The following is a 17,222-nucleotide window of genomic DNA, read 5'->3' on the forward strand; positions in this document are numbered from 1 at the left end:
CACGCGAGAAAAATTACAGCCACGAACTTCAAAGTGATCTCGACCAATAAACTAAAACCACCTTGGAAATTAATACCACATTAATTATATTGTTCTGCTGTTTTTTATTTCGTACCGATCGAAATGTTTTTACTCTTTGTTAAATTAAGTTACATTTGATTTAAATCAGTATATATACACGCGTAGTTAATATTTTTAAATGTCTTTTTAGTAAAATCCCTGGAGAGTAGGCCTTAGAAACAAAGTAATTTTTTCAGTAGCTACTAAAACTTTTTGTACATAGGTACACACTTAAATAAAAATTATACGAATGAATAAGCGAAGACTGTGTCGTTGTCCTCGCTAATATTTTTCAGTTTAACTGTAGAATTTTAAACAAGGAATATAATTTGAATTATTAACAAGTAAAATAATGTTATAAACCTTGCGATTCTGTTCATAGAATAGAAAACATCTGTTTGGAAACATGTGGAATTAATTACGTATGTTGCAAATTTAGTTCATGTGGTTCTAATTATTAGACGATTATTTTAGTAAATTTTAATACATAGACTAGACCGCTATATCGTTACATCATTAATGGCTGGGTATCATGGCTTCAACATGTAAAGAATAAGCAGATATTACATCCTGATATCCACGCTTAATCCTATTGTTTGTGTATCACCAATTTAGTCAATTTTATTAAAATCACTCAACTTGTATGTTGAAACACGCAACATCCCATTTGTGGCAGTGTAAACACACTGTCGCAGCGTGTCTGTCACGTTGACACCGCAGCTTGCTAATGCGGAGAGTACACAGTGCGGCCGCTAGCTGGGACCTCGTCATACTCCTCAGATGCCAGCCGCTTGTTAATTATATACCGTGAAGTTTGACCTCTGAATCAAGCAGTTTCAACTATATATGATGGTCACAGATCTTTGTAATACCATCACATGTTATAAAGACCAGCACGGAATCGTAAAGTGCACGGCTGGCGCGCTTCTGATTGCCCCAAGTTTCGATCGCGTTCGAAATCGATAGTGATTACCATTTTCCCTGGGGCTCGCCGCGGCCGCGCAACCTCCGATGGAAAGCGACGCTTAACCAATGTTCCGCTCTGATAACTCTCTAATTACGCCTCAGTTGCTGTTTTCCATCGCCACTCACCAAACACTGGAGCCGACTCCTCGCTGCTTTTCACCCGCCCCGGCAGAGTTCAACGTTCATTAGTTAGCTACACTTTCGCCTTTGACACGACCGCGGTTACGCTACCGTATTGTTTGAATAGTGACGTATTGCTTGCAATAAATACATTTTATGTATTCAAGCCCAAGTTGACGTTTTCGGAGTAGGGTAACAATCCTTTGTCCCGACAGTACGACAGCAATGTAATATGTATTTTCTTTGTTTCAATTTTCTGTTTAATATTTCCTTTCTTTGAAATTTGACTCAATTTCCAAGATAAATATTGCTTCATTTTAAGGATTACTGTAGGTACATATTAGAAGTCTAGTAAACTGAATATATTTGTAGGGAGAAGGTCGCGCACAGTCACCGAGGCGATCCGCGCCGCGGTCGGTTATTGCCCAGTGAGCGAACAATAACCACTCATACGCCGCGCCGTTAAAAGCATTCGTGTGTAATTGTTTGCGCAGTCCGCTGCCAACCGCACGACTACTCCTCGACGAGAAGCTCTATTATAGGGATGAACTCACTTACATTTTTCACTCGAAGACGACTCACTCATTGCCTTGCCGAGGAACCAGCGTGTACAGATCTAGAGGCATCCTTAAAACGACAGCAAACCACAGGAGACAAGGCAAATAAAAAAACCTTTCGACAAAGGCGGCAACATCATTATGACGGGACGGTGGAATAGCTGCGCACATCAATCGGCATATAGTGTAGCATAATAATTTGTCTGTTGTATTCCAAAACACAAGTGTTTGCGTGTTTACGATCCCCGGACGAGGCAGAGTCGAATAGAATATACAATGATGTGTCATTCACATCGATTGAGGCCGCATACAAGATGCGGTGTATCATACATTATGTATAGAGCCCGTGTTCCGCGTCGCGCAACACTTATCTTCATCATCTAATACAATCTACAAAAATTGTTCGATGGTATATCTTTGCTAAACATTAATCATCCTACATTTTCTAAAAATAACACTCATTAAAAATTTCTTTGTCTTGCAGTTAGTTGATAGATGTATTGATATGTGCCATGTGGGTACTGTTGCTTGCGACACGCGTCGACCATTGCCCCTCGTGTGCACAACTGCCGACAATTATTCCTCATTGCGACAATACAACGAACACTTTATAAGGCCGTATACACACGAACGACTTTATATTCTAGCAATTCCATTCAAGCACTATTTATTATCTAGTGACATGTCGGTTTACAACCACATTTCGTATTTAATGTAAGTAATTTCATTCAATAACTCTAACCTAATAAACTACAATTCGGTCAAATGTACTGCTAGAGTTAACAATTCGACTGGAGCGAAGTTATCTTTAACAGAAGTAGTTAATTAAATTTACTTTATAAAGAAAAGATTCTTATATATGGCATTTTATTATAATGAGTTGACGTTAGACGACAGCTAGTGTTCCGTCGGCCTACTCCTTCGTCATGCACAATCGCGGCGATTGAGGCCGCGAAGCGAGCCTATTCGCTAGTCGCTCGGTGCGCGCGTGAACCACCGTCATTGTTATGGTGATATCCCACACCAGACCGACGCACAGCACGAAACAATACAACGCTATAGACACATTTACATCTTAAAACTGCTCCCCTCTCTTCTCGTTTCTTCTAAGACAATTAACTTCCAATAGCCAAAGATTTTTACAGAAATAAATTATTCATGACAGGGTCCCACACGAATGAAATCTGGTCGACGACCATTAAAATTCGACGCATCCCGAGGCCCTAACAGTGCCAGTTAAGGTTTCGGTTAATTGGTAATATTAAGCGTTTTAACGTCGAAGCCATTACTGAAAACGAAACGCAGGTAGACGGCACCAGCATCCCGGGGTGCTTTTTTTGTTAGCGCAGGTACCCAACCCGGTCCGGGTAGATTGTGAACGCTTTTTCTATAATACAATAAATACGACTATCGTAAAGTTTTCAAATAAAATAAAAAAAATAAACACCGATGCGACGAACCATAATTATCTGTTCCTACACTTACTTGAATATAAACTTTTTTTTTTAATTGTAATAGCAGGTTTCTATTATACGACTTATAAATGTCTGGTATTTTTAAAATAAATTAAGAAATAACATTTAACAACAAAAACAATTTTTAAAATTATCTGTGCAAGTCCGGATCCTCGTTTGATAATATTATATTGAATCTAGTAACGCCACCGTCGAAAATGGTCTGATCTGAATATTATAATAATTATCATGGTTCTTCCGTATCATCAACATTTCTCTAAATAAGATGTATCGTGGTACTTCTATTGCACTTTCAACGGTATATTTCTTGGTATTTATTTTTAATGAATCATGTATTTTCGCTTTTTACTACATCAGATTAGATTTATAAATCTTATTTTATTTCAATTCCAGAACCAAGCTCGACCAGTGCAGACGATGAACAGCGCACTCAACAGCGCATTGGGCGCAGGCGGGGGCGCTATTGGTGCGGCCTGGGAGCACCCGGCCCTGGCTCGCGCCGCCTCCGTGCCACACCGCGCTCTGGCCGGCCTGCTGGACCGCCTGGGACACCGCCGCCTCGAACGCACCGCAAGCGAGCCTGCGCCGCCGCCTGCTACCAGCCGTTACAAGACCGAGCTCTGTCGCCCCTTCGAGGAGGCTGGGGTCTGCAAGTACGGCGACAAGTGCCAATTCGCCCACGGCGTCCGCGAGCTACGCAATTTGCAGCGCCACCCCAAGTACAAGACGGAGCTGTGCCGCACCTTCCACTCGGTGGGCTTTTGTCCGTACGGACCGCGCTGCCACTTCGTGCACAACGCGGAGGAGGCGCGACGCCGCGAGCCCCCGTCGCCGGGCGGCTCACTCGCCTCGCTGTCCTCTGGCTCGGGTGGCTCGGGCTCGGGCTCAGGCTCCGGCTCGGCATCGGGCTCACTTGCCTCTTACATGAGCGACGGGTCGCGGTCGCCGCGGTCACCGCACTCGCCTGCGCTGTCGCCTGCGCACGCTGGCGCCTTCGCCTTCCGCCGCACGCACTCGCCGGACCCCGACGACGAGCGGCTACCCGTCTTCAACCGGCTGTCCTCGGCGTTCGGCGACCTCATCATCGCCTAGCTCTGCTACAACCCGAGCGTAGTGTGTAAGGATCGTCCGACACCCTAGTGCCTCCTCGACGTCTTCCAGCCGCGCGGGCGACGTCCCGATCGCCGCGTCTCACCCGCTCAACGAATGATCTCCAGTCTGCCGATGCTCCCCGTGACCCGTTCACTGGCGTCTCGAAAGTTTGCGGTGTGAATATAGTCTTATATATCTTTTAGTTATCGGCACACACTTGTAAATGGCACCTTATATTGTTAGAATATTTATTGCGTAGCTCGCGGTCGTCTTCCCGATGCGATCTTCCGCCGAGCGGTGGTCACTGTAAAGTTAGTTTATAGAAACATTTTATTTATTTCGTACCGCTCCCCGCGCTCGGTGCCGTACCGCGAGAAGGCGCTCGTGATCTATTTTTAAGGATTTAAGATAATAATTTATTATTTATTTGGAGTCTCGTTTAACTATAATGACCGACGGTATCCAGCTGCGACGCCGCACCGCACACGGCCGACACGCGACGACGGGACGCGGCCCGCGCGACGGCGGCGCGCCGATTCCTCTCGCGCGCCACTCCCCTCTTATTCCACGTTACAGTTTACGGAATCGGCAGCTGCCACCTCGCCAGTTCGGCAGGGCTGCACAAACTCATACATCGCTCCATTTCGTCCGCATATTTTGCGTCAGCTCGGACTTAACCTCGAACCCGGCGTCCGCAACATCAATCATCCGCAGCTCATTTGAGCGCCCCGGGCGCAGCGCCGCCGCCGCAGCGCGAGGGATTTTTCGTTTTTGCGCCGGCAAGGAGGGCTAACAACGATCACAAACCAGTTTCGGAGTTTTGGTGATTGTTTTTTCGTCCTCGCGCCGCGCGCTCCCTCTCGCTTCGGCGCTCGGCGCTCGACACGGCCGCGTCTGAGCTCACGCAAAAAATGTCAGAAATCAGAGAATAAGCCCGCCGGACTACCGAGGCTTCGTTCTTCACCGAAATACCTGTATAAAGTTATAAGTACACGATAGTTTATAGGGCGGGCGACTTCGCCTCCCGCGCAGTGCCTTTTACTTTATAACGAAATAAATCGATTATATTTAATTTTTAGTTGATCGGGATAGATTGTTTATTTATTGTCTCCTTTGAATATAATATTCAAATCGGCACAGTTATTGCTTTAGGACATTGACAGAGCTAAGTGATTAGTTGTCGTGGTAGCATTATAGTTTTTTTTTTCTTTGAATTTAAAGTGTGATATTTTATAATATTTATATAACAAAGTTTAAAAAAAAGTTTTAATTAAGGGACCAATGTAAGTGTTTAGGAGAAATTCTGATAGAAAGGGCCAGATACGCTTTTGATTCTTACCGAGAAACTGTATCCTCGCGCCTCCGTAAATTATTTTTATACATTGTCAGATCTAAGATTTTGTAAGAGAAATAAATGACATGTTGACCGTTGATGGTTTTGTGTTTAATTATTTGTCAGCTATAGAACCGAGATGGTGGTGTTTTTATTTGCCTGTTTTTTGTGTAACTACTTTAGTTTTGGCGTTTCTCCTGTTTGGTGCGAGTGTTGCATGGTGACCACTGATGATAATAATTTTGTACCTAATGCTAAGGAGATTAGTTTGTAAGCGTTTTCATAAACTTCGTGAATATTATTTATTATCAGTTCATTACGAATTATAAACCATTAAAGCTGATTATTTAATTTCCTTTTGTATTTAAACAGACATTTAAGTACTATGATTACTTATAACTTAATTTTAGTAATATATCATGAGTCATTTATTGTAACAGGCATTAGTGTAAACTATAGTACCTACGTCAATTGTAATTAAGTATTTAATTTTTTTTTATTTAATTCCATTAAGTTAATCTTCAAAAAAATTGACTACTCTATTTTCTTACGAAAGAAAACGAACTAAGGCTAAAGCTTGTTTATGACATTTTTCTTGTAAGTTTTCTTATTTCCATCTGCATTTTATTGAATTATAGTGAAAATATGTTATTTTTTTGTTTTTATTTTTGTTTTTTTACCCAGCACACCACCACCTACCTTTACCCAAAATGTTACCTATACGCACAGCCAGAATCAAATCTATTCAAATAGATAAATGGAAGAGAAACATCTCACACAAAATAAAAACATAAGATATTCAAATTTTTAAAGACATAATACTATCACATACAAAGACATAATACAAATTTCACAACAAATCGTAAGATTGCGTACAAATCTAAGTGACTCATAGCAAGAATAACTTGCGACTAAATCCTTAAAGAATTTACTGGTGTGGTGACATAGCTTGTTGAGTGACTGTATTTCCACTGTTGTAGCACCTGTCCACCAATGTTGTAATCCCGCTCATTCAATTAAAAAATAATACTGTCATGCTTAGTTGATGATCAACTTAAGTTATTTATGAGAACAGTGGTTAGAGCCTTTGCAACTAAAAGAGGAGAAACAAGTGGTTAAAAACTATATTCCATATTATCTAAGATAAGATAAAGCAGTGACATACCCCATATAACTTGATATTAGCTTTTCTAAGGAGAAAGAAAGAGATGGCAGTAAGTTTATGTTAGGTGTTTTTGCAGCGAAAACTCATAGTAAACATGTTACATAGTTTTGAACTGAACATTCTGACGTATCATAAAATATACTCTTTATACAGGTTCTGCATCAAGCATTTACATGTTAATTGCAGTTTTATATTAAAAAGTAAGTACGTAATTACTTAAAGGTTTCAATACAACTTTATAAGATTTTATCCGGTCCAACAGCTAGCTTTGAGCTCGACAGACATTTTAAGTAGAAACGAATTAAGAGCCTATGAATGAGAAAAACAAAGAATCATTGCGACAAGATAAGAAAAAACATACGACAAAAATACAGCTCTAAAATGATTTGCTTTATAAGAATGAATTTGCTTTTGCACATAACATGTTTACATAATGAAATATCAATACCAAACTATTTATTCAGTGTACTGCTTTGAAAACAGGAACATTACAATGTTATTAGTTGAGACGTTAACTTCTAATCATATGAAATTAAAGCTGACAACAATAAATTCGTAGTATATGCGGCGTCGAATGGCCGTTCCTTTGCTTCGTCGGTGTCTATGGTAACCCAACACTCAGATAAGACTGGCCTTGGTACCACAAAACACTACCCGACCCACGGCCATATCATATTTAACCCTTATCACTGTCTAATAAAGTTCAATTTAAAAAAAATATATTTTACACATGACATAAAACGGATGTTATAATCTGCGGTCTGTCGAATCAAATAAACGAGCTTGTATTTTAATGAAAGAAAAGAACGAACGCTTAAAATGGTTCATCAAAAATTAAAACTGCTGTGGAATTAAACCAAACAAAAACCTTCGTATGGTTTGGTTTTGAAACAAGTTTTAAACACCACCCTTTTCTTATAAGGAAATGATGGGAAGGGGAAGTCGATTTGGTGCAGGAGGGGAATCATAGGATTGGGAAAAATCGTCTTTTTGTGCCTTGTTACATTCTTAAAATATAAAAAAACACCACCAAATTTAATTTTTTATCTTTTGCCTGTTTATGCTTGTAGAAACAAGACATATTAATGTATGTTTTATTATAAGAATGTAAGACCACGTGCTGAGTTTAATAATCTAGAAAAAGCCTACGCCTACAAGGTGATTGATCCTATTATTTCTACTTTATAAATATTTAAAATAATGATCCAAAAAAATAGCTATCGCTATCAAAACAAATTAAAATACAAAATTTAAATCGATCAATTAGTATAGTGATATTATTTTACTCTGAATATCCGAAAACTGATTTTATAAAATTTTTAAAACTAGTTTTTGTTGGTCATAAAAAGTTTCAGACTGTAATACCTCGAGATGCTATGAGCTCATTCTGCCGTAGAATAACTGTCAAGAATGTCAAAAAGGAGGGTACTTCGACAATAACTTTGACATCTCGATGTCAAAACTTCGTGTCACAAATTGTAAATGAGTGCGATGGAATCCGTAAAATTCGTTTAATTCACTTTACGATTTTCGTGTTATAACAAAAAATAATTTTATGAATTTCTTTGAACAATTAGATGATAAAAAGTCGTGTTAATCTGTTGAAGTTAGTTAAAAAGTTAAATTATTAAATATGTTAGATAATTTATTGCTCATAAATTAGTTTAATTAAATTTTAAAACGTTCTGAATCTTTGGATCGAATGTCGAACTGAACGAAAACATTAAAACGAAGTTCCGGGTCATCGGAAGAGCAACCAGTTTGGAGATAAAAATATCTTCACATTGCTAAAAGCGTAAGTAATTCCAAATTATATCTTTTGCTTACTGCATATCTTACCCTTTACCTTACAGGTAAGATACGAAAATGCAATTTCAATCTTTTTAAAACTTCTTTAAATAAGCTAGATTAAGCTAGAAAGAAAAGTCTGACTGGATATTATTACGTTTTAGGACTAGTTGATCGCCATAATGTATCTGTCCTGGTGTTTTTCTTTACTGGAAAGATTTAGCATCATAACCACAACTTGTATAAGAACCACTAATAAGCGGTAGCCTATTATCGTCTCGTAAAGCTTTTGTTTTTTTTTTATATCATAGTCTGTGGGCAAGATGTCTGACTACTTACTAATAATATATTATAAATGCGAATGTTTTGATGTATGGTTGTATATTTGTTGCAAGGAATTCGCGGAGCGGCTGCATCGATCTTTTTGAAATTTCCATAGATGTAGAATTTACCTTGCAAGGATACATAAGGATACTAATTAAGTTTTTTATTATTTTCACGAGAACGGAGTCGCGGGCGACAGCTAGTAAGACCATAAAGAGAACTATAGCGTCGAATGTTCTTGTTTCAAAAAAGGTTCTCGTAACAACCATGAGAGGGTATACTTAAATCGATGATGTCCATTAGACTGACGTATGTACGACAATATTTCGTGAGCTCAATGTAATCGCTAAACAATGAATACATTCCGCATCGCTGCCGATAGGTGGCGTGATACGTCCGACCAGTTTAATCAAAGCCATTGTACGATTACCGGACGGCAGATAAACCGAAAAATAACGTCCATTAATGTTACATTGAGTGTGTGAGCCATTGCTTTTATACGACACGAGAAGATATGAACAAACATGCTGACCTTTTTAAGTATGCCTTCTAAATAACATTGAGAAATTCGTAACCGTGTGTGATTAGGGTTGCCAGTTCGCCAAACCTAATAGTCGGACCGACCAGTAAGTTTTTTGGTTGTATTTGGGTAGAAACGCCGGACAGCCTACACTCCATCGGCCACTGTCGTTTACGAAATGTAAACCCGGACACCGTTTACTTTGTCCGGACGCGCAATTAAAAAGCCTACCTATGTCCGGCTTTATCCGGACGCCTGGCAACGCTTTGTGTGATCAATTCTATATTTCTTGGACTCGATCTTGCCCTCTTTATAAATGTACTAATGAGTAGTTATGGGCTCGGCAGTGCCCCGTCGAGGCTACAATATTTACAAGACTTTAATGGTTTCTTATTTATTATTGACTTGTTGACCGGAACTTTTGTTAGGAAGTCAAATAAAAGCCAACTAAATATAACATTAATTAAATACGGAAACATATTTATATGTATTGTACATAAGGACAAGTTGAAAAGTAATTCTTTAGTAAACAATTTCAATAACATAAAGCCGGAAAATTGTCGACATTTTTATAGAAGGCTATCGACCTTTTGTACAATTTATAAATGTTTAAGATGTTTGCACTTAGGCTAGTTAAATTTTAATGTGCTATTTTTTAATTAGTTTCAAATATAATTAATTAAATAAAAATAAGTACTATATTTTTGTAATTAAATAACTGATTCAAAGATCGACGTTGGGATCCTGATATCATTTTGTCATCTATAAAATTTATGAATTTTATGAAAAAAGAAACAAGCTATAAAAATATTCTGTATACGCCGTATAGCTGGACCTGCGAGGGCTATTAGCAATGAACTGGGAGGAGAAGGCACAGGACAGGCGATCTCATATGTCGGAGTCCAAGAGCCACTTTGGATCGCTGGGCCAGCGAAGGGAGTATTAAAAATATATTAAATATAAAAATCACATTCTTCTAACAAATTCCTCTTTAAAATGTTCATTTTATCTAAAAATAAATATACAAAAAAGTGAATATCAATGTATGTGGTCTTAGATAAAACTGAGTGGGGGTCTTCTGACGAGGTTAAATATTCTCTTATCGGTCTACCCTTCGGTTAATCCCTTCCGTAAATGGAATCAGCCCCACGGCGCGGCGGTCCAATGCAAATTTTGTCGTTTAATTTTTTTTCCGGCCATCCTTGAAACGTGACTATATTATTTCGAGGTAGGAAGCGGACGTGACATGTTGCTTCACCTCTATCTGTTTATACCAATATAAACAACTGGCGTGAACATGCAACTACGATGTTTGACATTTCTTTTGATGTGCCCTCGTACTTATTTTTTTCCCCACATATAAAAAAAATTATCGTTTCTACAGTTTTATGTATAATGAGTAATAAGTAATTTGACATTATCATAATTGCTTTTTATTTTTATTCTTGATTGAAAAAATAATGTTTACTCCTTCAAGGTAAACAGAACATAAATATCGCTTGTTTTCTTAACCTCCGTATAAATATTTGAAAAGGTTTATTTAAAAAGCTAAAGTAATGTAAATAAAATGTTACTTCGTTACGCCTTGTCCATTTCCTGGTCCACCCATTGCCGTATCCCTTGGTAATTCTTAGTAATTCCTTGGCAAGGTACGGTACATCTTATATGTTATCTAATCGCTCTGTTAGCTTAACAAATATTAGATAACCGACGCCCTTATCACACATCCAGCAGCAATTATTATTATCACCGAACAAATATCAAGTATTTACTTTCTACATGATATGTGTCGGCCACGATACAAATCAAGGTACCAGCAAGTTCGACGTACTCAAAATTATTATCACGTTAATGTGTGTTTAATATAAATTTAACAGAACTAAAATATTGTAAATTAATATGATTACTGAATCTGGAATATTAATATTTAACAGTGGTAGATGCCATGCCACCTACAACATCTGTTGAGCGAATGGGCCTCGTTCGATGCAATACCACAAACAAACATTAAAACAGGCGTCAACTGGAAACAAATTCGCGTTTCGTCTGATGAATCAAATTCCTTCCTTCCTTCGAGAATGATCGATTAAAGCCAGGCAATGCATCTGCTATTGCGAATGTCTATGGGCAGCGGTCAATTCACCATTCCGGCGAATTCATTTGGCTGCTTGCTCGTTTGCACCCATATATAATAAAATGTGAAAAAAATTAAAAGACCTATATCACACCTTGTGTCAGTTCTGAAATGTGTTAGTCTCGTTTCATGGCGGTAATTAGGGCTTCATTTATTCATGCAAACTTTAGCTATGTGAAATGAACTATTAAAAATATTGAAGTAACACGAAATGAACGCGGAAACAAATCTAATGGCATTAACCGATTATGATTTAAATTATTACTAACATACTTCAACATACAGACTATATGTGTGGTATCAAAGGGTGACCACTGCCGGGTGACGCTAGTACAATGTTTACTGTGTGTACTCGCATACACAATTAATTAACTGAGAACAAAAACCATAACCTCCTGTATTTCCGTGGACATTCGCGCACACAAAGACCACTGCTACATGTTATCATAGAACTCCATTGGTCTGATAGATATTGATATCCCTTTCATTCTCTTTGACGAAACAGAGACAAAAACATGTCTTAATACAAGTCACGACAATTGTAACTTGATCATTTGCCAACATACTACTGCTTATATTGTTATAAATTAGATTGCTTTTAAATGCTAAATCACCCCTTAATAACTTCCGTAAAGTTTATATTAAAACTAGTTATATCAATTGCGATTAATTAAATGATAATAAAATTATAATAAGACACAAAAATATTTTTTGTTTCTTTTAATTCACTTTTATGTTATTTTTATTTTAGCATACTAGAACATAACTCTTCCGTGTCAAATCTTGCTTTTTAAGTTTGTTCTGATGATTTTTTTTCGTGTAAACATAAAAAACGAATATGTTTGTTTAATTTATCCAACGTCGCTGCTTAATTGGAAAAAATTACAAATATATGAACTTTTACGTTACTCTTAATAAAAATACTTTATGCAATCGTATGGAAGTCAATAAAAATATAAGTCCGCACAACGTTGCAAGACATCGTGTGTAAATAGCAAGTCATCACCATTGTACTCGACGATACTTAAAAATAATTAAATGTATCGTAAGCACTTCTGTCGGCAACAGTACTAGTGCAATACGGTTGGCCGTAATCGAAACAAAGGCTCATAAAGATACGTAGGCTTTACGTAACTACACACGCCCGCGAAGCCTTACGTGAGAACTTTGCACTTATTTTTACACGATAACGCAGCCGTTCACAGCCCGCCTCTTTACTTATCAAACGACATAACCGTAGAATTACACGGCAGTGACAATTATTTTGATACATACTGTAGTCTTTATCTTGTCAAGGGGTATGAAAGGGATGACAATATGTACTAAGAGAAATAGCACAACACTGAAATTCAAATAAGAAACATTTCCAGCAATACATATGACACAATTCATAGTCAATTCAAATGCAAATCAATCTTGTTCTAGATATGTGAGTTTACAAAAAGTAGACTTGCGTATTTATAACGTAGAATTCCATTGCAGTGATGTGTTTGTAGTATCTTTTTTTTTAAAGAATAAAGTAGTGAAGTCTATGGCTAGAGATGTCTTAAGACAATTTACTTACATGACTGCTTTGTATAAGGATTTTGAGTATTGTATTCGTAATATATTCATGAAATTCGATCTAACACCGGTTTGTAAGTAGGCGTATCAAATAGCATCGCTTAGTGATAAAAAGTGTGTCCGGGTTAAGTTTCGTTTAAATTGTCGAATCGAATAAACCCGATAGGACAGGGTTGAAAAGAGACACAACTATGGTGGATTTCACCAATCATACTAGATAAGGATAACCTTAAATTATTTGCTACGCACAGCTGAGCTCCCAGTGTACCCACCTTTTACAGTTACCTATGAAGCTGTCAAAGCAGCATAGAATCGTAGTGTCATGTTATTTTATTTCAAAGAATGTAACACAAGATAATAAAATAAGTTAAGGGTTGAAACTTAATATAAAATAAATACAAGTATTAGTGTTGTTTTCACTATACTTCTGCAAAAAATAGTTATAGCTGACTTATCCCTGTTAAATCAGTTATTTACGTGTGCATCTATTAGAAAAAAATTGCAAAAAATTATATATCTAGATAATTGCATAATCATAAATAATTTGAAGTTAATACGTCAATTTGCACATGTATTTATTGTGTTCTTAAAGCCCATGATCACTGAGAAAATCGTCATCACTTTGGGCGATTCATTACGAACCATTTAATCAATATCATATTTATTACTTCAAAGATAACCCGACGATTCAGAAACATCGAATGTTCTGATAACGGCTGATAATGCAACTTAACCGCATTGATTTTGGTACCGCTTCAGACGCGTTTACTGATTTAAAAATTGTTTAACACGTTCAATGCCTATATAATTTTCACCTACTAAAGTGACAATAAAAATCGCACAGCGAATGGACTTTTTAATCTTTAGTCATTATATACGAAGAATTTTGTGTATTGAGTATTGAGATTATTAGTAGATTATTTTTTAATTCAGCGCGAATGAAGTCGCAGGCAACTGGCAGTAGTAAGTGTACATATTCATACGTAGTTTTTATCGAGCACCCTCGATCGGAGTTTTATATTTTATTTTTTCTTTTTCTGTAAAAGCGCGCATGGATGAACGTCAATCGATAAACGTCCAATGAGTAATAAACGAGGTTAAATATATTATTCATCGTGTATCACCACTATTATTTAAATTTAAAATACCTTCTTATAATTCAACGTCGCTCTGAAGGTACGAACGCGTCAATACCATCAAGTAACCGTTAGTTAACACTACTGCAACACCCGTACAGAAAAATATATTTATCTCGGTTTTTAAGGGAGATTGAGAAAGATGGCAATATGTTTTTGTATGATTTTCTTAACAGTGTAAATCTACGGTAATTATGTCCAAAATGTAATTATATTCATCTCGATTTTCGTATGTTTTTAGATAGAATTAAACGAGCTAGTTGTCATTGCATAACATAGAACGAATAGATGCTTACTATAACTAAACAACATACCAACTAAATTGTGGTATTAAAACGATTGCTTACTTTTATTAAAATTATTTTTTCATTTAGCATTGCAGCATTTACCGTGGGTTTCTAAGACCAAAATCCCCGTTTAAAACAAACTGTTATCTCTGTTTTGTCAAAGATAATGACTAGGAAGACGATATTATTCATACAAAGGTTTTGGTCTCAAAAACACACGATTATTTTTTAACTTAACTAATAAAAAATGTATATCGTCATTGAATTACACGTCAAATGTATTTAGATAGAGCTTTGCCGACAAAAAGTTTTTGTGGCTTTGACTTTTTTTTTTATTTTTAACAGATTTAAACGTGGTCGCTCTATAGACGTGAATTTAACAATTCAATGAACTGGATTGTAGTCAAACATTATATAAACTTTAAAAAATAAATATAGTAAGTACTAAAAAATCTTATTTAACTTTTTAAAATGAAGTAAAGTCATTGCACACGACTTTATATTATAGTCTAATGAACTTATCTGACCCGTTGGATTTATTGAAACCCATTAGCCATACCAATGTCCATAATTATCACAACACGCATTTCACACTAAATCTTGTTGTAATTTTCCAAGTAGGTTTTACATATCTTTAGAATTATCCTTGACAACAGCATCTACCACCGGGCCGTATAAGTTTGTCGCCCTATGTGACGTTAAGGAGGCCCACAGACTAAAAATAAAAGTTTATGGTCATAAGACCAGTTCAGTAGCGGGGTGCAAGGGGGGCAGTCTGCGCTTACACATCGTTGAGTCATCTTCTTGCTTATTCTGTGGTAGTCCTGCGCTTGGAATGTCCGGAAAGAGTAACGACATGGCAATAACCTAATAATTTATGTGCATCTATTTTATAATATCAATTATTGCATGTGTTCAAGTGTTGATGCAAAACATATTCAAATGAATGCAAGTGTGTCATCATCATCAACCTGCCCTTATCCCTACGGAGGATCGGCGCCGTATGTTCTACTCCTCCATACATCTCTTTCAGCTGTCATATCTGAAGCTACCCCATTCCTACGAATATCCTTCCATATTTCACACAATCCATTCATACTTTCTACGGTCTTCCTCTACCTTTGTAGCCATCCACATTCAATCTCATTACTTTTTTGTAATGTGTGAACTGTGTAATGCTCGGATAGTTTCTACTATACTATACTGTGACGTCAAGTTACTAATATTAGTTTAATTAGCGGTTAAATAAACTAAGCGACTTGCACATTACAGACGTCAATGTGTTCGCTAAGTGGATATGATTCATTAGCAACTGATTGAGTTCTAATGGAGACGGTGAGTCGGTTCAATGTTTTTATTTTCTGTGGTTTGTAAGACATTTACATTTTAATACTGTGTTTACTTTACTAAGAAAATAAAGTAAAATAAAATTGTTTGCGTCTAGGACAAGATGTCTTTTAAACTTTTTAACATAATTTAGTAACGATAAATGTATGTACGGATTGGTTAAGAGTGTGCGGCCACCTGAATTCGCAGAAACAGCGAAGCGATTGCTGGCTGGCTAATCAACAGAAAAGGGCGACGCACAGAAAGAAGATATTTCCCTCTCCTATGCTTCTCCTCCTTTGTCAAATTCACTCTCCTTCTCCATACATATTAGACAAGACGCAAAATTACTTGAACTTCACGCTCGTAATCTCCGTGGTATCGCGAAGATCTTACTATACAAATGATTCTATGAAGTAAGATCTTTTTTCTCGTGGTCATGGTATTGCACGAGCGAGCTGGCTCATTTGTGCAACAGATGTTGTTACTGGCGTCTGCCGCTGGATATGCGTAAGAAGGGACAATTCAGATATGACGGTTAATAATACTGTATTAGAGAGTAGTACATAATGTGTTGATTCTCCGTAGGGTATTGTATTGCTAGTTTAGGGTAACATATTCAATGGTTATTATTAGTTGTGTCGGTTATCGACAGTAACCCACATCGGCGTTATCTGATACCGCACTCCACTGAAAGCGAAGTGCGCTCCGCAATTACACAAATACGCGTCTAATTGCGCCGACTTGTGTTTAGCAGCAAAATTATTTAGTTTAGGTCAACTGTTTCATATTATTCCACTGCACGCAGCAGACATATCATATTATTATAAATTTACTAGCCGCTTCTCCCGACTTCGCATATTTTATTTTTTTAATTTAGTGATAAAGAATATTTGAATTCATTCATTCGTTAGCAAACTTACAAAAATACGAAATCATTCCTGTTCAAAAGTGTAGATAATTCATTCACTGTTTAATACAGTGCTGGCTGAATGCTATCAAAAATAAAAGTCTATTAAGATAAAGTGACTTTTTATTCACAAGGATTCGCACTCGTAGCGAAAAAAACTCGTTCATAAAAAGAATATCGAAAGCTTCGTATCGGATGAGACGGCTCGGCTCGTTTTAGCGTCTGCAATATACCTACTAGTATATTTTATATTCACATTCTTATTAAGCTTATCTGGTGTGAATGTAACTCTTTTAAGCTTAATTTCCACTGCTTAAAAAACGTCACATTTAAATAATTACCTTGGTATCAATGATCGTTGACATCTTTTTTGAACTTAGAGGAAAAAGTTCAACAGAGTACCGTCATCTCCAAAGCTAAGAAAGAATAGCTAAAATCCACGCAATATTTAGACCTTTAACTATTT

The 17,222-nt window shown here is 37.1% G+C and overlaps 1 protein-coding gene across 2 annotated transcripts in view; it reads left to right on the forward strand.

Moving 5' to 3' along the window:
• The window catches only part of Tis11 (Tis11 zinc finger protein), a 32,535-nt gene extending 26,832 nt beyond the window's left edge, over window positions 1-5,703 (forward strand). For both annotated transcript variants that reach the window (XM_013317411.1, XM_013317412.1), the window contains one exon: window positions 3,572-5,703. In XM_013317411.1, coding sequence (XP_013172865.1) covers window positions 3,572-4,270 — 699 coding nt within the window. In that variant the 3' untranslated portion in view covers window positions 4,271-5,703. The remainder of the gene's footprint in view (window positions 1-3,571) is intronic.
• The last annotated feature ends 11,519 nt before the right edge of the window (window positions 5,704-17,222 follow it).

This window comes from Papilio xuthus, unplaced genomic scaffold (genome assembly GCF_000836235.2).
Source record: "Papilio xuthus unplaced genomic scaffold, Pxut_1.1 DF826938.1, whole genome shotgun sequence".
Lineage (NCBI taxonomy): Eukaryota > Metazoa > Arthropoda > Insecta > Lepidoptera > Papilionidae > Papilio > Papilio xuthus.